This window comes from Dysidea avara, chromosome 3 (genome assembly GCF_963678975.1).
Source record: "Dysidea avara chromosome 3, odDysAvar1.4, whole genome shotgun sequence".
NCBI lineage: Eukaryota > Metazoa > Porifera > Demospongiae > Dictyoceratida > Dysideidae > Dysidea > Dysidea avara.
Genome location: NC_089274.1, coordinates 30,465,758 through 30,484,999, shown reverse-complemented (window position 1 = coordinate 30,484,999; position 19,242 = coordinate 30,465,758). Strand labels below are relative to the sequence as shown.

The 19,242-nt window shown below is 38.5% G+C and overlaps 2 protein-coding genes across 2 annotated transcripts in view; one reads left to right on the top strand and one right to left on the bottom strand.

The window, feature by feature from the left end:
- LOC136250680 (protein disulfide-isomerase 2-like) overlaps positions 1–15,210 on the bottom strand; it is a 30,528-nt gene extending 15,318 nt beyond the window's left edge. Inside the window, exons 1-4 of the mRNA XM_066042909.1 lie at positions 14,959–15,210; positions 14,714–14,911; positions 5,400–5,671; positions 5,201–5,305 (exon numbers count right to left, since the gene is read on the bottom strand). Coding sequence (XP_065898981.1) covers positions 5,201–5,305; positions 5,400–5,671; positions 14,714–14,911; positions 14,959–15,115 — 732 coding nt within the window. The 5' untranslated portion in view covers positions 15,116–15,210. The remainder of the gene's footprint in view (positions 1–5,200; positions 5,306–5,399; positions 5,672–14,713; positions 14,912–14,958) is intronic.
- Positions 15,211–15,270: 60 nt separating this feature from the next.
- The window catches only part of LOC136250681 (ubiquitin-fold modifier-conjugating enzyme 1-like), a 61,592-nt gene continuing 57,620 nt past the window's right edge, over positions 15,271–19,242 (top strand). The window contains exons 1-2 of the mRNA XM_066042910.1: positions 15,271–15,367; positions 15,422–15,544. Coding sequence (XP_065898982.1) covers positions 15,422–15,544 — 123 coding nt within the window. The 5' untranslated portion in view covers positions 15,271–15,367. The remainder of the gene's footprint in view (positions 15,368–15,421; positions 15,545–19,242) is intronic.

The window sequence follows — 19,242 nt, the reverse complement described above, 5'->3', positions numbered from 1 at the left end:
GAGTAATCGTGATTCTAATGTAGATGTGTTGATTGGGTCAGATTTTTACTGGGAACTAGTTTTGGGAGAGGTGAAGAGGCAAGAGAATGGGTTGGTTGCCATTAGTAGCAAATTTGGATGGCTTGCATCTGGGCCCATTAGAGATGTTGGGGTAGGTAGTGTTGTCACAAATTCTAATCTAGTACTACAAGGACCAAGTACTGTACCAGGCACAACTGACAATGAAGATAAGTTGGAGAACGAGTTGCGACGTTTTTTGGGAGAATTGAGTCACTCGGCATCATTGATGAGCCAACTCCTGAAGAAAGCATGGAAGGTTTTCCACCACAAATCACCTTTGATCTTCTTCAGTGCCGATATACTGTAAGGTGGGGCTACCTTGGAAGTGGAGTAAACCCAGTTACACAAATTATGGACTTTGTGTCAGACGTCTCAATCAGTTAAAGGTACGTTTACAAAAGGAACCGACAATGTTCAACGAATACGATGATACATTTAAGACACAGTTAGCCAGTGGCATTATTGAGCCTGTTCCCTTAGCTGAGCTAGAGGCAGCACCCAGTCATTTTCTTCCACACCATGGAGTTATTCGAGAGGATAGAGACACAACAAAGCTCAGAATTGTGTTTGATGGTTCTGCCAAGACTGATCTTAAATTGTTTTCACTAAATGATTGCCTTGAGAAGGGGCCTAATTTGACACCTCTCATTTTCAATGTTTTTCTAAAGTTTAGAGAGCATAAAATTGGCATTACTGACGATATCGAGAAAGCATTTCATCAGATACTGATTAAACCAGAGGACCGAAACATGCTGCGATTGATCTGGTATGAGAATATAGACTCAGTGCCAATGAAAATGGTACAGTACAGGTTTTGTAGACTTGTGTTTGGGTTGACACCGAGCCCAGCCATATTGAGAGGGGTCATCCAACATTACTTACTACTGCATCAGAAGGATTATTCTCAAGTGGCACAATTCTTACTAGATTCCCTATATGTTGATGACTTACCTGGAGGCACCACTGACCCTACAAAAGGTTTTGAATTTTATCAATTGGCTAAGGAACTTATGGCAAAGGGAGGGTTTAATTTGAGAAAGTGGAGAACAAACAACCAGTCTTTACAGAAACAGATTAATGAAGCAGAAGGGAATGAAGGAGATGTCAATGGTGTTGTAAGAATTTTAGGGCTCAGTTGGGACACTGAAGTAGATTGTTTTGTCTTCCAGTTTGCTGATTTAATTTCATTTGTTAACTCATTGCCACCAACAAAGAGGTCTCTTTTGAAGGTGTCAGCAAAGATTTTTGATCCGTTGGGTTTCCTCAGCCCCATTACAATTGGAGCGAAGATACTGTTTCAGCAGGTGTGTATTAGCAAGATAAAATGGGATCAATCATTGGATGGCGAAGCTTTAAGGAAACGGAATCAGCTGCCAAAGGAGTTTGAATTGTTAGCAAAGGTGAAGATCCCTAGATGTTATGTGAATCGCAGTGAACAGCATGTTACTTATGAATTACATGGTTTCAGTGACGCCTGTGAACAAGCATATGCTGCTGTTGTATATCTCAGAATATGCTATGAAGGAGACAGTGTTGAAGTTAGTTTTGTGGCCTCCAAGACACGTGTAGCCCCAATGAAAAAGCAGAGTATCCCTCGGTTAGAGTCGATGGGTGCTACGCTTTTAGCAAGATTGCTAAGTACAGTGAAGACAGTACTTCAGCCGACACTGGGTGAAATGAATTCTTATTGTTGGGTGGATTCATACACGGCCTTGTGTTGGATTAGGAATAACCGTTGCTGGAGACAATACATACAAGGCAGAGTTAATGAGATTAGAAATTTGACAGATCAAGAATCTTGGAGATTCTGCCCAGGAAAGGAAAATCTGGCAGACTTACCCTCTCGCTCAGGTGGGGCCATGGATTTAATGAATAACAGAACGTGGTGGAATGGACCAAGCTTCCTTCAACAGGGGTCAGAGAACTGGCCTGATCTGCCTACCAGCTTTGATGTGGAAAGTGCTAATGCAGAACTTGTAAAGAAAACAATAGTTCACTCCTTGGTTACCACATCCAGACAAGTAGCAACACCCAACATTGATTTAGAAGCGATTGTTTCACCAGAACGGTACAGTACAAGACTGAAGTTATTACGTGTTACTGCACTTGTTTTACGAATTGTGGACAGGGTAAAATCAAGCCAACGAAGTGAAGAGAATTTGACTGCTGAAGGTATTTCTAAAGCAGAGCAGATGTGGACCACAACAGTACAAAAGCAGTGCTTCCCTCAGGAGTGGCAAGAATTAACAAGAGGCATAAAGGAAGTCAGAATGAAGCAAATCATCTTGTACCTAGACACTCAGGGAATAATCCATTGCAAGGGAAGGCTTGGTGAATCATCACTCTCTGAAGGAGCCAACAATCCGATTTTGTTGCCAGCAAAACACAAGTACACAACTTTACTGATCTCAGAATATCACAAGGTCGTTCATCACAATGGGATAAGAGAAACATTGAATGCAATACGTCAGACATACTGGATTATATGAGGACGTGAGTCTGTCAAAAAGGTGATCAGAAGGTGTGTTCTATGTCTGAAGTTCGAAGGTAAACCCTATACCTCGTCAGTGCAACCTGATCTTCCTGGAGAGAGAGTAAGTGATGGACCGCCATTTATACACACAGGTGTAGATTTTGCTGGACCACTATATGTCCAATCTAACAATCAGCAATGGAAGGTATATTTGTGTTTATATACGTGTGCTTCAACCAGGGCTGTCCATCTGGAGATAACTGAAGATCTTTCTGCTGTATCATTCCTTCAATCCTTTAGACGATTCACAAGTAGACGAGGGTTACCATCAACATTTCTTTCAGATAATGCAAAAACGTTTAAGTCTGCCTCTGGAGAAATTAAGAAGATTGTTAGATGTAAGGAAGTACAAACCTACATGGTGAATAATCAGATTCAATAGAAATTCATAGTGGAGAAGGCACCATGGTGGGGTGGTTTTTGGGAGAGGATGGTAGGAATCACGAAAAGATGTTTGAAGAAGACCATTGGCAGATCCACACTAACATTTGAGGAGTTATGGACCATTGTAGTTGAAATTGAAGGAACAATCAACAATCGCCCTTTAACTTATATGTACACCTGTATGATGATGTAGAGGGAGTGTCACAAACGTTGACTCCAGCTCATTTAATCTATGGCCGACAGATAATAAAGGGCCCCAGTCAACGTCAATTTGAAATAGCAAATGCAAACAAGTCGCTTACAAGAAGAGCGAAACATCAGTTTAAGTTGTTAAATGATTTCACACGACAGTGGCGAAGGGAATATCTGCTGGGTCTACGGGAACATAGTAATTCCAGCAGAGAAGGTCATGGACAGTCACGACGGACAACTGTTAAGCCAGGAGACATAATTATTCTAAAGGATGACCTCACCCACCGGATTTGGTGGAAGCTGGCAAGAGTGGTGGAACTGATCACAGGAAGAGATGGACAGACCAGAGCAGCAAAGGTTCTCGTTTTGAATCAGGAGAAGAAAGCCTCAAGTTTACGCAGACCTATACAGCATCTCATTCCCCTTGAGGTATCAATGGAACATTGACTGATCGATAGGACAATGAATTCTTTATGGTAGTGATAGTAACTTGATTACTTGGGGTAATCAACCCCTGGCAGTATAGGAAACATTTAGAACATTTTTTGTAATATAAGTTAAATTTAGTGTACGATGTAATGTACAAGTCACGTGATAAAAACAGTCCAGAGTAACCGCTAAATTCGTAACAATAAAACACTTGCTATCTAGAGTATAATAAAATGGTTGATGGTGCCATTGGCTATTTTCTGATGAATGACTGATCAATGCATCTATTGGTAGGCCATTTGTGCCTATCAAATTTTTTTATCACTGTAAATCTTAATTGTTTGCCTTTATAACATAAAACATGTAACATAGATGTTTAAATGATAGGAATAATGCATAAATTAGTCTTAGCTCAGACTGCTCCATTTATATGTATATATAAATATATATAATTCTGGGGGCATGCCTCCAGACTGCCCTAAAAAATGCTTGTGTCTTGCACCGTGGGGTGTGTTTTGAACAAGGCAGTACAATCTGGCTATACAATATTGCAAATAGCCAATCAAATTCACTTTTGATTGGCTATTCTACCCGAGCAATATATTGTACTCTACTATCTGTAAGCTATTGTGTTTAAAAAGGAAGAATTCATGTTTACATGTATGTAGAAGTATGCCATTTCTAGTAGGTTAGAGAAATGCATGAAGACTGTTAATAACCCTTCGAAGACCAAAGTCCAATATATTGGATGCAAGTACATGGGCTGGATAAGCCATTACAACTACTTATCAGTACACAATAGAAAGAATTCGCTAACAACACAATACTCACTATGAAATTCCACACCAAGTATCACTTTGTTTTAAGAGAATCTCCGCTGCTAGGCCGCCAAGAAAAAGTAGCTCTACTATTATCGTCCGCTATTACTCAACACCTGCTACTTTGATCGGCTATATCTCAAAGGTACTTCATCCTAGTGCATCAAACTAAACACCACTAGACTCAGCATGTGATGGTAATTTGATTTGTATACAAAAGATCACATGACTACCTCATGAATTCGTGATAAAGAAATAACGAAGCAGACGTTCAGTGGAGATGACATGCCCGTTCATCGCTTCATATCACAAGTACTGTTTTGTGTAGAACAAAACTGTTATGATGTTATTGTTGTGCAAGAAATTACCATTAAGTCAATGCCAAACAATAATCCATCTTCGTTTTACAGAAGACCACTGCCTTCCTTATAACACAAAGTTACGCATTCCTCCATACATATTTTAGTTCTATTTAGTTTGTTGTTTGCAATGGTGTGATTCTCGATTGGAAAATACTGCCGTTATGGAGTAATTAGACTTACAATGATGGCAATGTGTGGCAGTCACGATTTTCACATCAACAGTAACATTGGTCATCAATGATTACAATACAATCGTTGTTGTATGATATTACTTTCAACAGGTAGTACAACTACATTTAATAAAAATAATTTTGTCAGCACTTCGTAGTACACGAGGTCTTGTCCTACCCTCCCCCCCTGCAGTGTGCCTACATTTACTATTGTTGCATATATAACACAATTACATACTGTAGCAGACATACCTCATCATTAAATTCAACCACAAGAGGTAACTGTTCCCCTGCTACAAATTCTCCAATACCTTCAGCAGTGATATCTTTGTCTAACACTGCCTTTCCATCATCAAACTATGTAAAAAAAAGTTGCAAAATTGTAAAAGTCAATGTTTATGCATATTACAAATAGCATAAGCACACACAGTACTAGTGACATGATTCCCACCTTTTTAAACACCACAATAGTGTTCATTTGTGCCTCTAAAGCTTCAGCAACATCCTTTGATGATGTAATACCAAATGGTAAGTCATCATAACTGTCTGCAGCTGCTAACAGTGCTTTAGCTTCTGTTGATTCCTTGTCTTCAAAAAATCCAATAACTACTACTTCATTGCTATCAGCAAAGGTTTTCGCTTGATCAGCTTCTGTAAGATCAGTAGCAGAAGGACCTGTACGCTTAAGCAACCATCTGACAATATCATCAGCTTGACGACCACCTGAAAAGTAACATAAAAAGTGATTTTATATTGCACTGTTTGTCTCAGTGTCAAGAAATGGGGTCAAGTAGGACAGTAATTTGTGCCTATCAATTCTATCACACAATTCAAATAAAGTCATTATAGAATAGATGCATGTGATATCTCTAGTGTGGTTAATCACTGGTATTTGTGGTAAATGGTAATAAAAATAAAACAAGTATGCAATTTTTTTAAATTGAATTTTCAACTGGAGTTGGAACCATAGCACATTAATAAAAAGTACTGAAACAAGCTGGAGTAGTGCATAATATTAAATCACAGCAAAAACAATAAGAAGTGGTATATCCCTACTGTGCCCAAAGATAATCACAATGGAAATGCACAGTAGGGATATAACACTTCTTATTGTTTTACTGTGATTTAATTTTGTGCACTACTCCAGCTTGTTTCAGTACTTTTTATTGATCTGCTATGGTTCCTAAAATTCCATTTTTTTGTGTACTTGTTTGTTAACTTTTTTGTAAAATAAAATTATGACTGGTGAACCCACATATACCAGTAGAAATGGCGCTGCACGCCCATTTGTTAGGAAATTATGTCAGGACAAGCAAAACAAAGTTTTAACAAGAAGAACTGTAGATAAATGGATTGTTGAGAATGACGAGACTTGGACACGACCGTTTGGCTGAAGTACTATGTTGTCGAAGGCGACCACGAGCACGTGTCAGCTCTGAAGTGTGCCGTCTGTATTCAGTTTAACGAACGGTTAGTTTCACTTCGAAATTACAACCCAGCGTTTATTAATGGCTCCAAGAACACTAGAACATCAGCCTTCAAGGACCACGCAGACACGGAGATGCACAAGCGCGCAATGTCCTTGTACTGGAAGCAGCACTCAACAAATGTTTTTGATTACGCGCCTATCGCTAAAGCATTGTTGCAACCATCGATGGATGAAGCCACCAAGTGTAAGTTGAAGCAAAAATTCGAACTAGCTTATATGGTAGCGAAAGAAAACCTATTTTTTAAAAACATGAAGCCTCTATGTGATATTGAGGAGAAACAAAGAGTAGAGATTGGAGCTAGCTACCGTAATGATCATGGCTGTGCCTCGTTTGTGGAAGCCATCGCTGCAGATCTACAAGGGAAACTGAAAGAGAAGATGAGTAATACTAAGTTTTTCTCATTGCTGTTGGATAGTAGCACTGATTGCAGCAATGTGGAAGAAGAGAGTTATTTTTAGCTCTTTTCTTTGATCCATACAGCAGTGCTGAGGAAGTCACAGTGCATGTTAGAGATAAGTCTTTTGCAGTACGTCACCTTGCACGTGCGACTGGAGAGGGTTTGTATGGCTGTGTGAAGAAATCTCTGACATACATGGGAGTAGAATGGAGGAGTAAGATGGTAGGGCTAGGATGTGATGGCACCAATACTAACATAGGAAGTGATAGTGGTCTTAAGAGTTACCTCCTGAAAGACATCCCATGGTTAGTTGTTTCCTGGTACTTTGCCCACAGGCTGGAATTGTCCATTAAAGATCCTTTGAAAGATACTTACTTCAAAGAAATTGATCAGCTGTTGTTGCAGATTTACTACGTCTATGACAAGTCACCTAAAAAGTGCCATGAATTGAAGGAGATTGTCGACAACCTGAAGGAGTGCTTGACAGAAACAGAGATGCCTATGAAAGGAGGTACTAGGCCACTCAGAGCATGTGGAACAAGGTTTGTTTCTCACAAAGTGGCTGCATTGGCACGGTTAATTGACAGATACGGAGCTTACCCGAATCACCTAACGATGTTGTCACAAGACAGAAAAGTCAAGTCAGCTGATCGAGAGAAATTAAAGGGCTACGTTTTACGATGGAGAAAGTCAAAGATTTTGTTAGCCTGTGCATTGTTTCACGATGTTTTAAAGTCTATCGGAGTACTCAGCAAAATATTACAAGAGGAGGAGCTGTGCAATGCAAGGGCTACTGAAGCGTTCTTAAGAACAAAGAAGAGTCTACAGGAACTTAAAGTGAAGAATTTCGAAGACTTTCCAACTGTCAAGAAAGTTCTAGGACGAATTCAACAAAAAGAAGCCTGCAGTGGCAGCAGTACAACTGTCACATACCAGGATACTGATTTGCACTTGCACCCACAAGCACTTTCATCTTTGAGTAAAGATTACAAAGTCTGGCTCAATGATATAGGTAAGTGTCTGGTTAGTAGGATGAAAGCTCAAGATGAAGAATTGGTCCTTTACACACATGCCATGAGGGCTCTTGTTACACAAGGCTGGGAACGAAGGACTTCTTCTTTCGGGCATTATTCATTAGAGGGAATATGCGATCGCTTTACTGTGCCTTTAGAGAAGGCAGACATCGATGTTTCCACTGTTCAAGATGAATGGGATGAGTACAGCAAGCAATACCTAAACCTTGTACAAAATGACTACAAGGTTATCTGGTGGAAGTTGTTTAATTCTGTTGATGCGAAACGCTGGTGTAATGTATTAGGCGTTGTTGAATTACTGTTTTGCCTTCCTCTTTCAAATGGTCACCTAAAAAGCATCTTCTCACAGTTGAAGATTATCAAACATGACCGCCGTACTCATCTATCTGAAGACCGACTTGACCAACTTGTACGAATCAAGGTTGATGGTCCACCTGTTGAGAAGTGGGATGCCTCTGATTCCCTAAACGTCTGGTATAAGGAGAAATCTAGAACAGTGACCACTACATCAAGAGTTTCCACTAGCAATGCATCAGCACATCAGTCAGCCTCAGGTGATGATGAAAGTGAACCATTTTCAATGGATGAGTGGAAGCAGTGGATGCAAATGAGCATTGTTGGCAATGATGATTCTGATGCTAGTCTGAGTGATGAACTACTAGAAATAGGTACTGATGAAGTTGTACTCATGTAGTTACTGTATACTTAACTTGCAAACTGATCACTTACTTACCAATTTCTTGACTTTTGTCCACTTCTTGTACTTATAAATATAACGCTCTTTTATCATGTGCAATTATCAATTAATAAATGATATTAAAAATGTAACAGTATTATTATTATCATTGATTAGTTTGTAAAATACGTCATATACACTATAACACACAATACCTAAATTAGTGGTGTCTATGTAGTGCTTGAATAGCTATGTGTTGATGATCAATGCATTCACACTTCTGAAACACTGTCCGTCCAAAAGCATGACTGTCCATGCAAATTACCTTTTGCCCTGACAGTATGTCAGGTGGTATTCCTAAAGTTATTTCGCACACTGCCACAATGAAAAATATGGATAATTTCCATTACAAAGGGAAGCCATCACGTGCTACTGCCAAATCGACACCTTTCGCTGTCAGCAAAGATGAATGGGACACCTTTCGCTGGTAAGTCCATGAAGAATGCATTGTACTACGGTATGCCAAAAGGGACGTGTCCGGCTAAAGCGATGTCAAACTGAAAAAATCAAGCCTGAAACCTTAGCCGTTATTAAGTTACTTCGATTAGGGACAAGCTAAATAAAGGTTCAGCTGAAACATTCTCAAACAGAGTTGTAAAGAAGTTAATTATTGAGATGTATGGTGACACTGTCTGCTTTACATACCCAAATAACACATGAATGTCGCAGATGGTACTTAGTACTAAAAAAAGTTCTCCAGAAACCTTGGTAGAACCCCTGAGAACGTCACCTATTCAACAGGTTGCAAATGAACCAGTACAAGAACTGAAAGAGTATAGTTTTGGACTATACCAGAGCTCCCAAGATCTTGAACTATCTATTGAAAGAGTTATCAATAACCCACCATCAAAATGTACTGAGTTTTGCCTTCGTATATTCAAGGGAAAGACAACATCTCAGCTGAAAATGATCTTGGTTTTTCAAATTACGCACCACATTCTGACTAATGGAAAAGAGCCAACACCTTTCCATGTCATGGCAATGCAAAGTCTAACACAGTCAAAACAGCTAGTGACTTCACTAAACCATCATGGAATATCTGTCAGCTACAACACAGTGAAGCAAATTGATGTGGACCTTGCTGAGCAGATCGTCACTACTGCAGGTGACAATGGGAGTACCTTGCTGAGCAGATCGTTTATATCAGGCAGAGCACTTGTGCTCATTGTATAACTACTAAATATACATTTTAGTAGTTTTAAAAGAAAGAAACACTTAACAACACAAATCAAAGGGATTATTTCTCAAATCAAAGGGATTATTTCTTTGATCAAATCAAAGGGATTATGCCCAAATCAAAGGGATTATTTCTTTGATCTACCAATACAAAGTGTTACAGGGCCTGCGGCCCCCGGGCAGTCGGGTATACATATCAGGCAAAGCCCCCATGCCCGTGTTACAACCATTACAAGTACAACTGTACAAAGAAAAATGCACAATTCCCACTATAAATGTGACCATCTCAGTGAAAACCCGTCTAGTTAACACAACAATCCGAATTTCTTTTTATTTTCTCAGCATTATCTGCATTGTCCAACAAATGATTCGCCAAAGTTTCAGTCTAATATGTTGAGTAGTTTTGGAATTACAACGCTAGAAAGTAGGGAGAGCAAGGAAATCGATTTGTACAGTGACTATAATAAAAATAAACTACAGGCTTACATTCGTAGCCATACAATAACTTCCATTCGGATTAGTCTACAGAGTTGATATTAGGCTTACAATGTTCACCATTGATTGGTAGATTGACCAAGGTACAGTTTTAGCCCTGCAGTCACTTGCGCATAGGTGTATGAAGGCGGTTTACTGAAGAAAAAAAAACGACGACAATTTTGTTTACATCTACAGCATCATAAACAAACGTACATGACACGCAAACCATTGGGCTACAGAAACGAAACAAAGATTGTCGAACTCCCCATGAGTAGGCGAATAAGATGGTGTGTAGATTTAATCAATTTAAGACATCCTTTCCTGAGTACTGGCTTCTTGTATAAAATTTTATTTGCAATACGTGTAATTTCACCAATTTTCGTTTTTCTCAAAATGCGTGCTTGTGCAAACTAGACAGGTTTTAGCTGAGACAGTCACAAATGTGACAATTAGCTACAGGGAAGCCACGCAATGCTCTACCGCGAACTGATACCTATGTCCTGTCACCAAAAAGAAATGGCATGGACATAGGGTTGATGTATTTGTCGGATCACAGATCGACATATTACGGATCACAGATCGGCATATTACGGATCGACATATTACGGATCGCATATCCCACTACTCAGTGGAGATGTTTATAAGTATTGTGTCAGTGTTGTAATATACTTGATATATAATTATTTTAATAATAATGATCAAAAAACACTGCACACTTTAGGTATACTCGCTTCATCGCTAAAATGCCCACATACCGTTCCAGATTTACAGATATACTGTAGCTACTGCCATTTAGCTACACGATCACTGTGACAATTGAAGGTAAAGCCTCGAGGCACCAACATCACATTAATATAAGGCTTTGTAGATTAATACAGGTCTACTATATACAGGTGTACCTTTGAGAGTCAGTGATGTATTAAAGCCAGCCCATGCCACTTCAACTGCAATCCTACGATAGGTGTTCAATCGGTTACAGAGACCACAAGTTTTCAATCAAATCTACCTTGTGATTAAACACTGGCAGGTAGTTTACTGCTGTAACCGATTGAATACCTATCGTAGGATTACAGCTGCAGTGGCATGGGCTGGCCACAAATACTTCACTGACTTTTACTTTGATCAAGGGTAGTAGACTTGTCTTAATCCACAAAGCCTTGTAATAATGTGATGTCAGCGCCTTGAGGCTTTGCCTTCAATTGTCACAGTGAACACATAGTTAAATGGCCATAACTAAATCCGTAAGTCTGGAACGGTGTGTAGACATTTTAGCAATGAAGTGAGTATACCTAAAGCGTACAGTGTTTTGTCATTATTATTAAAATAACTATTATATCAATTATATTACAACACTGACACAATCACACAGAACGATAGTACTGTATAGTAGGGATCACAAAAGTGTGGGCGTGGCCCATGAAAAAATCACCCAAAAACAAGCCTCACTTTTCCCTGAGAAAATAAAGCAGTATTAGTTAAGACTAAGCCCAAACAAGCCTTCAGATCGACCTGAAATGCTTTCAACTAAGTTGATATGGCAAATTTTTTTAAATGTATTAAATGGAATTTCTACGGACTGACCGACTGCCTGATGCCTTCAGATAAGTGTAACTCGATAATGGCTAACAAACAAGTTCACAAAAATTAGGAATTTCCAACTGGAGTAGGGACCATAGCACATCGATAAAAAGCACTGAAACAAGCTGGAGTAGTGCACGAAATCACAGTAAAACAATAAGAAGTGTTATATCTAGTGTTCCACCGATAATCGGATCGGTATCGTATCGGAGCCGATATTGGGCTTTTCGTATTGATCGGTATCGGTTATTCAGGTATTCCGATACCGATTAATAGCCACTCGCGCCAATCGTCATAACCATAACTATCATCATAAATCCTATGCTAGCAAAACGTGAGGTATAACAAGTTGGAAATAGTGTTGAGTATTATTCTAGCATAAAAGGTGCAGGAATTGCTTTGCTAAACATCAAGCAACTGCTACTTACTATGTTTGCATGAAAAAGATCGAAATACTCTAATAGAACAGTCACTGCACAATAATATATTCTACTAGAACAGTCACACATAGCCAGCTTGAGATGATTGTAAATTGTATAGCAATTATCAGTATCGGTATCTGTGAAAATTTGCTTCTAGGTATCGGTATCGGATCGGTAGTTATTTTTCTGTATCGGTGGAACCCTAGTTATATCCCTAGTCCAGGGATTTTTTTAGGGGGGGGGCAAAGGGGACATTTTGCCCCCCCCCCCCCCTGAACTCTGCCTCAACCAGCCCAATGATGAAACAATGATCAATTGATTTGAAATCATAAAATTTAGTCGATGGCTAGCTAGCTACAATAAATCAAATTTAGCCTAATTTAAGTTTTGCCCCCCCTCCCCTCCCCTCAATTTCTGAAAAACTCGGATTGCCCCCCCCTGAATTTATTTTCTAGAAAAATCCCTGGTAGCCTACTGTGCATTTCCATTATGGTATCTTGAGCACAGTAGGAATATAACAGCTAGGCCTCTTATTGTTATACTGTGATTTAATATTGTGCACTACTCCAGCTTGTTTCAGTGCTTTTTATCAATGTGCTATGGTCCCTACTCTAGTGTGTACTTGTACTTATAAACATCTCCAATGAGTATTGGGATATGCTCACAGGTAAGTCTATGATCTGTACATTGTACATACTGTACTGCGGTATACCAAAGGCACCTATCAGGTTGAAATGATGTTTACCAGTGCCAGTAGCCAATATAGAATTGGATTTGTCTCAAGGCATTAGTAAGTTATTTACTACAGTCATGTAGGCAGTAGAAAATCCACAAATTAAACAAGTTGATGTTATACTACTTCTAAAAACCAGGTTCCCATGCAATTAATGCTATCCCGGTTTATATTCATGCTATTGTTATTTTCACTACATAATTAGATGTGTAAATGCTGTAATTTAACGTATTTCATAATTCATGAATTATTTTTAATTTGGTAATTATGTTGCTAAGGAAGTGTAACTATAATAACCCACTTTAAACCGTACATTACGCACAGAAGTACAGTATCTTCTCAACTGTTTTACAGTGTGTCTATCATGTTTTCTCGTGTGAATTGTAAAGAGAAAGCCTTCAGGCTGCCCTTCATTTTCGTTCACATAAGTACAGGTAACTTCCCCCCTTTAAGTAGAAGATACGCTACCCCTAGTAGCCTAAGAGGCCTTCAACGTTGTTTTAATGTTGTTCAACGTCTATAAAACCGAAAGGGAAGACCGTTCAAGAAGTATATGAAGACTGAGTTGCCATACCCGTTTTTCAGATCGCCGAGAAGAAACCACCTCAGAGCAAAGTACTCAGAACAAAGTTTTAAGTGTGTGGAAACTTAATACAGATTTAATTTAGCTTTCAATTATTACATCCTGGCTGCTTTTTACCATTTTTTAACATAGCTCACGTGGATGCGTATGGACAAACAAACATAGGTAGGTAGGTACACACATTTTTTACGAAAACAATTACAGTAAACCAGGCATGCACCCTAAAAATTTGTAAGAACTTTTTTGAAACGTTTTGGGTTGTACTAAAGGCACTTTTGGGCTTCACCAAGGCGCTATGTAAGGCTGATTCTAGTCAATATATTTTTGTGAGAATGTACAAACCTCTGTGATCCCAAATCATAATGGTGCTACAAGAATGCAATTATATGGGTTCAATTATATCAACTTTGCTTAGCATGGTTTGTGTAGACTACATAGATGGACTTTGCTCTTTCCTTTGTCTGCAATGCAAACAAATAGTATAAATTGCACACAAGCCTTTCTTTATGCAGCAAGATATGTACACAACTTGAAATGTTTTTTACACATGTGGTAGTCGCATTGTAGTCTCACATGCCAGACAGTTCGTGTGGGGGCAGCAATTATCCCGTCTGGTAACTGTTGCACACTTTTTGTGAACACATGCAGTGCATCACTATTGTTTTGCACCAAGGAGATGATGCAATAATTGTGCCAGTCACCTCTCTGAGCAGACTGAGGCGAAAATTGTACTGATAATGTCTTGGTGATGTATTTGAAACATTGTTGAAGGCCTTCCTCAACAATTCTGTCATTTTACACAAATGCGTATAGAACCACTCCCACTTTTACGAGACCTGTGCTAGGATCCTAAGCCCATGGCATTGTTAAACTAAAAACAGTTTGTAATCTAAATTCAGTTGTTTATTACATTAAGAATTTGAATACAGTGTAATCTGTGTTTGTTTCATCATAAAGTCTGCGAAGCGGTTTCATTTGGCTCTGCCAAGATTCCAGCAGTGGTCATGAAATGTGTGCAACAGTGACCAGTCAGTATATTTTCTGCCCCCACACTAGACTAGTTGAGGTCAACAAAATAATTGATCAAAATAAATACAACAGCCTACACTGTTAACTAGAGGAATCACACTGCTACATACCTCCATATTCAGTTGACTTTCCATTCTTGAAGAACTTCAAGGTTGGATATCCCCTAACATCATTCTTTGTTCCCAGCTCAGATTCTACTGTGGCATCTACTTTTGCAAGCTTTATTTCTGATCCCTGTTCCTTTAACTGTTGAGCAGCTTTCGCATATTCAGGGGCCAGTGCCTTGCAGTGACCACACCAAGGCGCATCTACCAACATAAAAAAGTACTTAAGCGAAATTAATCATGGTACTTACAGAACTCAACTAAGACGTATTGGTTTTCATCTATCACCGATTGGAAATTTGCTTTCGTTAAAACCAGAACCCCTTCTTCCTCTTCGACGTCAACAGCTTTGGCAAACAGCGCAAAGCAGAAAATAACACCGATCACCACTAAAGTCGTCAATTTCATCTTCGTTACTTCTGAAAATACCAATCAAAGTTACACTCTTTGTGAAGCTTTGACAAAAAAAAGTCACGCTTTATGGGTGCACCAAAGACAAAGAAACGTAACGTGGTGACATGTGATTTGGTAGATAAACTCGCGGGAACTTCAAAACCTCGTACCTAGCCGGTCGGGGCCTGCCCTAATGAGTCTCCTAATGCAAGCTACTGCGCGTAAGACTCAGGGAGACTGGGCGTAAGAGAGCCAAAAGAAACTAAAGTACAGTAGTAATGTGAAATGTACCTTTACTTTACGTACATTATCTGATTTTAGATGGTAGATGCAGCAACCAAGCAAGCCCTCGCAGCTATTCCACTGTGTACTACACGAGCTGGACCACGTGATGGGGAACGGTGGGTAGCAAGGCTAAAAGAAGAGTATACATCTCTTATTAAGGTAATACACAACTGGATCGTATTATATAGGATTTCAGGGATGCTGTAAAGATTTATGAACATTAAAACTATCCTTAGGCCAGGCAAATTTGATTAATTCTTTCTCGTCCCCACTCGCATCCCCACCTCCTCTAATTTCATCATTGCTGTTATCAATCACGTGCACACTTACTTTGGTGCTATTAAGGATGGCTATCATTTCACAGCACAGCAAATGTCACTTGCACCTCAGAAACAGTGGTAAAATGTAAGTTCTAGTTTTAACAGGCTTTAGCTAACCTTTATAACTAGTAACAGACAGCTTGGTTTCGAGTATTTTCTTTAGTAATGAAAAATTACCTCCCGCCAGCATGGAAATTGGATTTTTGTGGATGAGAAACAAGTATTCAAGTTTGCCTGGCCGATAAAATCACTGTATTTACATTGCTGTACATGTACTATGTAGGGGTGTGCGATATCAGGATTTCGATACGATATCAGGATTTCGATACAATATCAGGATTTCGATACGATATCAATAGATAATTAGTAAAATATCGTGATATCGATTCGATTAATTAAATAGTGTAGGCGAATCAATTATGTGGGCGGCTGATATTTATAAATATACAATGGATTCACTAAACCAGTACATAGCACTACTAACAAGCCTAGGAAGCTGGTGACCTTCATTTGTGCAATCACTAGACCAAAATACTATAACTTTATCAAAAATTTCTCGTTATATCATAAAATATTGAAATCAGCATTTGCAATATTGAATTCGATATGATAAAGATATTGAAAAATTATCGTGATATTGATAATTTTTTGATATATTGCACATCTCTAGTACTATGTGCTATAAGACCATCCGCACCAACTATTAATTGTCGTTGACTGAGTGGAGAAAAGTTAACCATTCTATTGTGAATCTCATATTGTTGCTACAGTACTCTTGTTCTTTACTGTGAGTAGGGTGAAAAGGCTATTGATGGTATAGGCAAAACTGAATCTCGTGTTGTTTGCAGTGTAGGAATTTTTAAAGGGGGTTTCCAGTTTAGAAGGTGGACATATACACTGACATGGGTGAGTGTGCGAAGAAACATACTCACCATGCGTTTAAAGCATGCATGGGTCATTCCATACCAAATGAACAAAAAAGTCCCGACCCCTTTGGATTTTCATGAAATTTGGCATAGATATGGACTCTACTAAGAAACTTTATCGCACCAAAATTTGGCCCATTCTATTGATCTCCCTTTAAGATATGACCACTCCAAGTTTATTACAAAATACACCCTGTACTACACTGGTTTAATGAAATGGTCATAACTTTGTCAGTGATTGTCACAAAACCTTTCTGTTTAGATATTTGGAATGCTTATTAAATTCTCTTTCAAGTGATATATAATTCATTATAAATACTCAAAGGAAAAGGTCAAACCACCAAAATGTGCCTTTTTCCTTTGATCTTACTTTTTTCAAAAAAGGATATTTCAATTACTTTCATTTTTTGTTCAAATTCTAATACCCTTCTTTCACGACAGTAAGTGTGAAATTGGGATGGCAAGTAGATCATGAGTTGTGGCTACATACGTAATTTTACATGCTACCGGGGATATAAGTATGAACTCTACTATAACAATACAAACTTTTAAATTAAATTATAGTATGGAATCTCGTCAGAACGTGGCCAAGTTGCAATACACATACAGTTGGAGGCATAGTATAAAAGTATCATATGGTGAATAAACAGAAGTATCAATACCCTCCATTTCTGAAGCCACACCAATATCCCCTATTGCTATGTATATCAATGCAGTTATGATAACGACATGATTTTGGTGCAAACACCATCAGGAGTCCATAATAGAGATTTTATGAACTCCTGATGTCATATAGTTGGAGGGTTTAGTAGCAAACAATCTTATGATACTGTAAGTTTTGTAAGAGAGGGTTTTGATTTGGTACAGTGACTGTATAGAAAGGCCACTGTATAAGGGCCAACTATACATTCTCCAAATGAGATACCTATACACTATTCCACCTGTCAAAAGCAGCCACTTGCCTGAAGGTGACCGACCCAAAGTTTTGACTGGCTTAGATAGGTTCCAAGGTAAATCATTCTTTATTCATCAAATTCTCCCACAAATATTTCCTCCACCAAACTTTTCTGTTATTATGTAGTTTCTACTGACAATCATGTCCTACAGAATAACAGAAAAGTTTAGCTGAAGATTTGGTGAGTTAGGAATGATTTACCCTCCAACTTCATAATGTTAATGTGAAGTTTCCACAATTTTGTCAAACCTTTCGTAAGATAATTTGCTACTAAACCCTCCCACTATATGGCATCAGGAGTTCATAAAATCTCTATTATGGACTCATGATGATGTTTGCACCAAAATCATGTTGCTATCATAACTGCATCGATATGCATAACAATAGGGGATATTGATGTGGCTTCAGAAATGGAGGGTATTGATACTTCTGTTTATTCACCTTATGATACTTCTATACTATGCCTCCAACTGTATGTATATTGCAACTTGGCCACGTTCTGATGAGATTCCATACTATAATTTAATTTAAAAGTTTGTATTGTTATAGTAGCGTTCATACTGTACCTATACTCCTGGTAGCATGTAAAATTATGTATGTAGCCACAATCATGATCTACTTGCCATCCCAACTTCACACTTACTGTCGTGAAAGAAGGGTATTAGAATTTGAACAAAAAATGAAAGTAATTGAAATATCCTTTTTGAAAAAAGTAAGATCAAAGGGAAAGTCACATTTTTGTGGTTTGACCTATTCCTTTGAGTAATTATAATGAATTATATATCACTTGAAAGAGAATTTAATAAGCATTCCAAATATCTAAACAGAAAGGTTTTGTGATAATCACTGACAAAGTTATGGCCATTTTATTAAGAAGGTGTAGTATTTTGTAATAAACTTGGAGTGGTCATATCTTAAAGGGAGATCAATAGAATGGGCCAAATTTTGGTGTGAGAAAGTTTCTTAGTAGAGTCCATGTCTATGCCAAATTTCATGAAAATCCAAAGGGGTCGGGATTTTTTTTGTTGAATTGGCATGTTGATAGCGGGGTCTGGGGGCATGCCCCCCCTCCCCCCAAGGAAATTGTTGAAATTTAGATGCTCTGAGACTGCATTTGGCAACAATTTTAATGTGAAATTATCTGTAAAATAAATATTTACGGAGTCTATTTATGGAGTCTATTTACAGAGTGCTGAGCATGTACATCGCTTATTATAGGCACACATGCAATAATTAATTAAAATACTCAACTGTTGCATAATAATTTTCCTAAGGGGGTTTCCATGGAAACCTTGAAACCCCCCTAAATCCGCCACTGGTTTACTACAGTAATCATGTTCTTTACTGTGTTTAGACATGGCATGCAGCGTTTCCTTTAATGTGTGGAGGTCTCTTAAAAAAACCTGGGCTCTTACTGGTAAGACATCTGACAGTTGTTTACAACCACAATATGGCCCACAGTAATGCAATTAGCCTCTTGTGGACAATTAGTATATAGCACATCAGTAAACACCAAAGGAAATGATGCAATTGTGAGCAGATTGTAAGAAAGAATTGCACTCAGGTACGCTGCTGTTTGTGGCTAGCTCAGTGGAGATTAAACCATCATGGTACAGTGTAGCTGGTTAAAAAGCCATTAATTCAGTTTGTGGCCTT